The sequence below is a fragment of the Populus trichocarpa genome, chromosome 1, assembly GCF_000002775.5.
Source record: "Populus trichocarpa isolate Nisqually-1 chromosome 1, P.trichocarpa_v4.1, whole genome shotgun sequence".
Lineage (NCBI taxonomy): Eukaryota > Viridiplantae > Streptophyta > Magnoliopsida > Malpighiales > Salicaceae > Populus > Populus trichocarpa.
The window spans coordinates 9716822-9724259 of record NC_037285.2 but is presented as its reverse complement, the minus strand read 5'-3'; the positions used below and the strand labels follow the sequence as shown (position 1 = coordinate 9724259).

At 31.8% G+C, this 7438-nt stretch overlaps 1 protein-coding gene across 2 annotated transcripts; it reads right to left on the bottom strand.

Annotated features, from left to right (window-relative positions):
* Positions 1–708: 708 nt before the first annotated feature.
* LOC18094385 (uncharacterized) lies at positions 709–3572 on the bottom strand. Of its 2 annotated transcripts, none has more exons than XM_024599148.2 (2): positions 3364–3572; positions 709–2094 (listed from the first exon to the last, which is right to left on the bottom strand). In XM_024599148.2, the coding sequence occupies exons 1-2, from the start codon at positions 3411–3413 to the stop codon at positions 1167–1169; spliced, it is 978 nt and encodes a 325-aa protein (XP_024454916.1). In that variant the 5' UTR covers positions 3414–3572; the 3' UTR covers positions 709–1166. The 2 variants fall into 2 exon arrangements, with proteins under 2 accessions (XP_024454916.1, XP_006368683.1); XM_006368621.3 differs by having other exon boundaries at positions 3239–3570.
* Positions 3573–7438: the final 3866 nt, after the last annotated feature.

Here is a 7438-nt window from a genome sequence, read left to right as displayed (position 1 = left end):
CTGGGATAATTGCCTAAACCATCTTGAAAAAAACATTTATCCAAAAAAACCCATCAAGATACTTATGTATCTACTTATCCCTAATACAAACTCTTTATACAAAAAAAAAAAAACCCAAATATCTAATTCTTACTTAATACCATTTATTAATTTGGTTTTTTCAATCATGAAAAAAAAATATTTTGAGGTTTTATAAATAAAAAAATATTAATAGATTTTACTTAAAAAATATTTAGCAATGTTATCTATTTAAAATATTTATATTACATGTATAGTTACATTTTATAAAATAAGCTATATATAAATATATAATATGATAAAAAAAATTTAACCATTACACTTTTTATATATCATTCTCTTATTGTAAATTGTTAAATAGTTATATTTAATATTCTATACATGTTAAAAAAAATATTAATAAGTTATTTTTTACTTATTTTATATAATATATCTAAATACTAGAAAATATTTCTAATTTATTTTTTATAACACTACTAAACATCAAAAAATAATTTAGTTTTTAAGAATTCACTTTCTAAAAATTTATTTTTCACATAAATTACTTGTCAAAAAATAATATTTTCTAGCAAATAAATATTTTCTTCGTTTAAAAAAAAATGGAGAACCAACCATGTATTACCATAGAAGATTTAATTATTAGAAAAGCATACAAACCTCAACATGCATAGTAGGAGAGCCTGATCCCAATTTATCTCGTTAAGGAAGCAAGGACTTCCATTAATGTAATTAAACGCTGGAACATAAAATCAATACATTACAGTCTATAGGATAACAAATTACAACATTTGGTAACGAAATAGAAAAAAAGTTGCCTGAGGGAAAAAAAAAAAAAACCCTTCTTCGGAATGTCATGCCACAAGTGTCTCTAGTGCATCTAGTTAACAAGATATTACTCCCAATCTGAAAATCGCAGCAAACCATGCCAAGTAGATCACCAAACTTCAAGTACCACTTCACACAGTTTCAATAGCATGCCATGCTATCATTAGAGAAAGATTCCACGAGCCATTAGCATATTTATTGTGGAAGACGATACTCCTTATTGTAAAGGAACCAGAAATGTAACAAAACTCTCTCAATTGCCCTTGTATTTCGCTCACCCAGTTCAAAATTTTGATTCAAAGAATGAAAACGATGGATTTTTTTCAGTATTTGCCCCTCCACGAAGACCACTTTAGTTTCAACTGGTACGATACAGGAGAAATACCCAGAACTCCACGTGCTAACCTTGGATCAAACACATCAAAATGTACCCGACTCAGGGTGTCCAAGAAAACTTGGGCAGGCACAGCTGGCAGAAGCACTGAACGAGCCTCAGTGGGGACTGTTCCAGCTAATGAACGAGCCTTCTGCAAATGAACATTGGCTACTGATGCCATATCAAATACAGCATTACATAAACTCTCGCGTGAATCCAAGCGGATTTCAAATCGACCTCCCTCCTTAACCAGCAACCCGTGTTTGGCTGCCACTTCAGTTGGTATGTAACAAAAGTGTCGGTTGCGACTAGCATGATATGGAAGTGATCTAAGCAGCAAAAGAAGGCCACTTGCCTTACCAGCATGTGATGCTGCATGATCAGCTGCAGTGGACCTGATACCACCAGCTTGAAGAGTCATATACAAAAGGGTTGATATAGTGTCCTCGGCATATTTTTCCAACTCTTCTATTGTTTCTGGGATGTCAGTAACCTCTCTCCTAGCATCATTAATCCGAGCTTCAACAGGCCGTTTCAGCCAGCCCTTGCTAATTCTATTCTCAGATATCACTGATGAGAGAGCCTGGGCTGCTGGGTGCTCAATTACTTTGTTAGCGTAGATCTTATCTATAGCTTCTTGCCACCACAGAAGGCGCATAAGACCAATCCTGGGATCTGAAGCAACATCCATAGCTCTGGCAGTTTCAACATTGAAGGCACGGAGTGCGAATGCAGCCTTCCGGATGTTAGGAGGAAGTTCAAGGAGGCAGAGATAGTGATGGTAATCATAATTTCGCACTTGCTGTACACAATAGGAGAAAGCTGTTCGTAAGCTACTAGAAGCACCGTTCATCAAATCGCCACTGTGGTTCCTCCTATAAATGCATTATAGTTATACAAATGGCAAGTCTAAATAATGATTTAAAAGAACAAAACTCACTTTTTTATGTCTGGGAAAAGCAGATTATTTAGAAACCCATAGAGGAGAAAGATCCACTTTAGTTCCATGAGATCAGCAATGGATTCACAATTTTGTTCACTTGGATTCCAAATGGTCCAAGTAAAAGGACAAGTAACAATGAAAGGAGTAAAAATCTCATAAATTCATCCATGTAACTTGCAAGTTATAGAACTTGCCAGTAGAGATAAAGCAAGTCATGCAAGAAAGTGGTGGTGGTTGCTCACACACCAAACCGAAGATGTTAGCGACAAACTTAAGATGTCAAGCATGTCACACACGGTAACCTTGTATTAGTGATAAAACCAATTTATTAAAGAGACTCACCGTGCAATATCTTATATTACAATTGAATTTTCTAACAGAGTCGGTTTCAGTTCATTTGTTGCTCGAGCTGAACCACTTGCATTATTCTAACTCTCCATGTTTTCTCTGTGAGCCAAGAAACCGCTAACAGAATTTCAAGATTTCATAGACAACGATTCTCATGGAGGACTTCCACGTATGATGTCAACGTTCACGGGTGGGAACAATAGATTCATTGTTTCCTTGATATGTCCTGGCCATTGCCCAACATCCAGTGCAGAAAACAGAGTGCTTCTAGGGAAATAAATTGTGCCCAAATTTAAGATTACTGTTAGTTCAGAGTGAGGAAATTACAGGCGGTAATCCTTATAGACCAAGCATGTCGATTTTCAAACCACACGAGATCTTAACATTACAGTTTCGGTTGTCTCTAGAGAAATATGATTGCATAACTGGAAGCTTTAAATTCGAAAATTGATGAGAAATTAAAATCCAACAAAGGGGTGGTAGGTGGAAACTAGGAGTAAACACAGAGCTTACAAATTTGACAACAGATCATTGACAAAATGCAGCTTAAGCACGTTTCATATAGGCATTTAATCAAACGAAATGAGGGCATTCTAAAGCATTAGCCTTTTTGCCCTAAAACAGGAAGAGCATAAGGCAACCAAATCTATACGAGGAAGTAACAGTTATAGAGCAAAGAAATCAAGTAATTTAAGAATAATCTTCACGCAGAAATGATTGCAGCTTACCGATAGAGAGAAAAATCAAAGGTGAAGCTTTCAAAAGGCAGAGAGTCCGGATTCCTTATGCGATGTTGGAGAGAGAGAGAACATTAAAATGTTAAAATGATCGTGTGGCATCTACAAAAACCTACCTCGTGGAAGTGAGATTCAGGGCATTGATGTCTCCACGAAACGGCACCATCTCCAACAACACTACCTTCCCTCTCTCCCTAAACGCTGCGTTTTAGCCTTTTCCTATTTGTGTTATTCTCAATCATCAATCAAGCATATGGGATAATTTTGGTCAATCGAATTTTGAGTTTTGAGCTGGATTGTTATTGGGATGAAGAGCAATCCTCAATCAAATAAATTTTAAAAGATAAAATTAAGTTTATTTAAAAAAATATTGAAGGATCTTACCTGACAACAAAGCAAAATATAAATATAAACTCGACAACTTTATAAAAAACAAAATAAAAAACAAAAAACATTCAAAGTTTAATTTCTAGTAAAAAAAAAATATATTGAAGGATTAAATTAAAGAAACAAATATAATCCAAAAAAGTAAAAAAAAACCCAACTCAAGCCCACTTGGGTTAGCATGCAAAATCTGCGATCTAGTTGTAATACTGAGATAACCCCATCGAAAGCAAATTGAATAAAGTTTAATTATCAAATAATTTAATGTTAAAGGGTGGGATAACTCATATTATTTTCAAAATCAGTGAAAAATCCAAAAGAAAGGAAAAAAAAAACAATAGAGCATAATCTTCAATTAAATAAATGTTGAATGATGAAAAATAAATATGAGCTTGAAAAAAAAGGACAAACCCAAGAAATCTCCTAAACTTGGGTTAATATTTCAAACTCACAATCCATGAAATCCTAGACATGAGCTCAATCAAGAAAATCAAGTAATTTAATGTACAAGCATGAAGCTAGAAAAAATATCAATAAAAAAATAAGGATTAAATCTGATAGGAAAAAAAAAAGAGGATGAAATTATGAAAAAAATCAATTGTAGAAATTACATAAAATAAAACAAATAGCAATCAAAAGAATAGAGACCGAATCTGACATAAGAAAAAATTAAAGAATGGTGAGATTAAAATATATATATATATATATAAATTATTTTATATAAAATAATTATTAATTAAAAGAGTAAAGACTAAATCTAAAGGAAAAAACAATTTGAAGAGTTGCTTTGAAATTTTGAAGGGCTAGGCTTAGAAATCGATGAGGAGAGAAAAAAAAAGATCGTCCTTGCCGAACTGAAGGTTCATTGACTACACGCACCACCCAAGAATGGAGAGGGCATAAATATTATTTGAACAATGCCTCAAAAAATGACATTTAGTTTTCGGGCGATACCTCATGTGCTGCCCAAAAAGCAAGGCCATTACCCACGCATGTAATGCATGCACCAACTACTCATTTGTTTTAATAATATTTACATTTGTTAAATTACCAAATAGCCCCTAAGTGAACCTGGTTATAACAAAAAAACATAATAAAAAGATGAAAATACCTTAGATGCAAGTTAAAGAAATTTGATTTGAAAGGTAATTATAGGATTTTACTATGCTTAAAAAATTAAAAAGATTAAAAAAAACCCTTTAACGAAAGTTTATTTTTTTGCTTTTAAGAGTAATTAAGTAATTTTAATGTGCTTTTCATAACCCATATTATGACCTCCATTTTCAAAATATCTTCCACGAATAAGAAAATCAAAAAAATCAAAAAAATATGTTTTAGATGCATTTCACCCATTCACATGCCTTTTTTGGAATTTTCAACTATTTTTTTTCCTATTGACGTCTTTTCAAAAAAGTCAAACTCAAAGAATAAATTTTCGACGCATTCACATCCATTTGTATTTCTTAATTACTTTTCTTATTGAATCGATTTTAACATTCTTTTTTTGAGAAAAAAAACAAAATATTAAAAATATAGGGAAATTAAGAAATCAAAATATGTAGTAAAATGCATAATTGGGCTAAAAGTACGAAGTAAGAAAATGAGGGATCAAAATAAAATCAAGTTATTCAATGACCAAACAATTGGAAGGAAAATGATAAAAATCTTGCCCTATTAATAATCAAGGAATCTTACAAGAAAATAGGGGCACCATGGAAAAACCCTAGCTACCATTGGGCTAAAAAAAAATAAGATAGAGTGAGTAAGATATAGAGAAAAGAAGGGAGTGTGCATGGAAAATTAAAAAATCAAGGGAAAAAATGTGAACCTCTTTTTCTTGAAAACCTAAAATCAACTCTCTCTCTCGCCCGCTCATGCTCTCACCAATTTTATTAATTTTTTTTAAAAAAAGACCACATTTATCAATCCCTTATTCTAGCACACAAAGATCAAACGGAGAAGAAATATAGGAAAAAAAAAGAGAGAAAAGGAAATTCGTGAGTGATTGCCTCTTCAACCCTTTCTCTCGCTCGTTTCTTGTCCACTGACTGTTCATCTCTCTTTCACTATTGACTACCACACCGCTTGTAACATAATAGACCTGAATTAGTCTAATAAACTTCAAGATTGTCTATTGTTATTACTGGGTACTCTAACAATGTCTACTTCATCTACCGCGTTTCGTATAAAGCTTGATGGAAATCTTCATAGTGGTGTGCTTCGAGATCCAATTTCATTTTATTATATTCATTTTCATGAAGTTCTACAAAAAAAATAAGGCGTTTTAAAAAAAATAATCCCATTTTGTGCATGTATTTTTTATCCAACAAGTTCCTCCAATAATTTATCTATTTCACCACTTTCTTGGTTAATTGATCTTGTAAACCAGTATATTTTAATTTCAAGTTAGATCTTTAAACAATTTCGGGTAGGTCAATTAAACATAAGGCATCTTTTGATTTTGTGGAATCCCACCAAATTATCCTTAGACGCATTATTATTTTCAACAAACTCTTTTCAACAATATCTATTCACTAAAGTTCTTCAAGCACATAGGTAAGAGAAACACTTTATTCGAGGTTATCATTGATTTTTATACCTTAGTGGAGAAGTTTCCTCAAATAAGGAAGTTTAATTACAAACCATCTCAACCTCTTGATATGGCCTGTTTGTTCTTTAAAGATGTTAGTATGAGAAAAAAATCTCATCAAAATTGCCAAAAATTACCTTCCTTTTTAGTTTATCATATATCCCATTTATTATTCATAGTTTGTGCTCTAGTTCAATTATGAGTTTCGATCCACGAATCCAACTAAATGCTTGTGGATCATGCTTTGATTAAAATTTTAAACTCATTAATCTCATTTATACACTTAATTCATGCTTTGAATCAATCGTACTTTGTACTTGAGCTTGACATCTGCAACTCATGTTTTAAAATTCATCAATAATTATCTTTTCATTTTTAATATTTGTCGTTCATATTTTATTTCGATTATGCATTCATTAATATAATTATCCATTCATTTACACATTTATTATACCTATTTTTTTTTGCTAAAACATTATTTATTCAATCAGCTCTTATTTTACCTTGTTGACCACTAATTTATTTTATTCTAGTTCAAGCATTCTATTAACACTTTCAATGCAATACCATCAACCCCTCGCACTTCGCTCATCCAAAACAACTTTAACAAACTATGAGCACTCAAATAAACCAAAAATCTTTATATTGTCCAAGGTAGGATCTAATTAAAAAATTACACATCAAATGACAAAATAAATAAAGACTACCCAAATTCCAACCCAATTGAAAATGGAGATTAAATTCTCAAATGTAATAAGCGAAATAATAATGATATTGTCTTAAAAGCCTGCTTAATATTTCCCAATATATCATCTTCCTCGTAGTTTATCACCTTCACGTAATAAATAAGATTTACATATTTTGCCCTTTGACTATTATCTATCACCTATTTCCCCATAAAAAACCATGTCCTCTTTTCTGATTTTATCTTTGATCATTCTTGAATTATTAACCTGATAATTAAATATTTTTAAAATTCCAAGAACTTTTAATTCTTTTGTCAATTATTTTATCAAGTCATTAGTACACTATCCAGGGTAACCTGCTAACACAATTCTTTTTTACAATTATCGCCTATAAGTTTCTCCTCTTATTTACACCATCCTATAAAACATATTGCTCATCAGTAATACCTTTCAAATTTATAAAATCTATTGAACCACAACTAAAAGCTTTGTTACCAATTGTAACAACCAGTAAATTTTAATGCATCTTTA

Excerpts from the sequence above, each read along its gene's own strand:
- LOC18094385 (XM_024599148.2), bottom strand. The coding sequence starts at position 3,413 with ATGGTGCCGTTTCGTGGAGACATCAATGCCCTGAATCTCACTTCCACG. Across the intron at positions 2,095-3,363 it reads CTGAATCTCACTTCCACGAG|GAGGAACCACAGTGGCGATT; the intron begins GTAGGTTTTTGT and ends ATGCATTTATAG.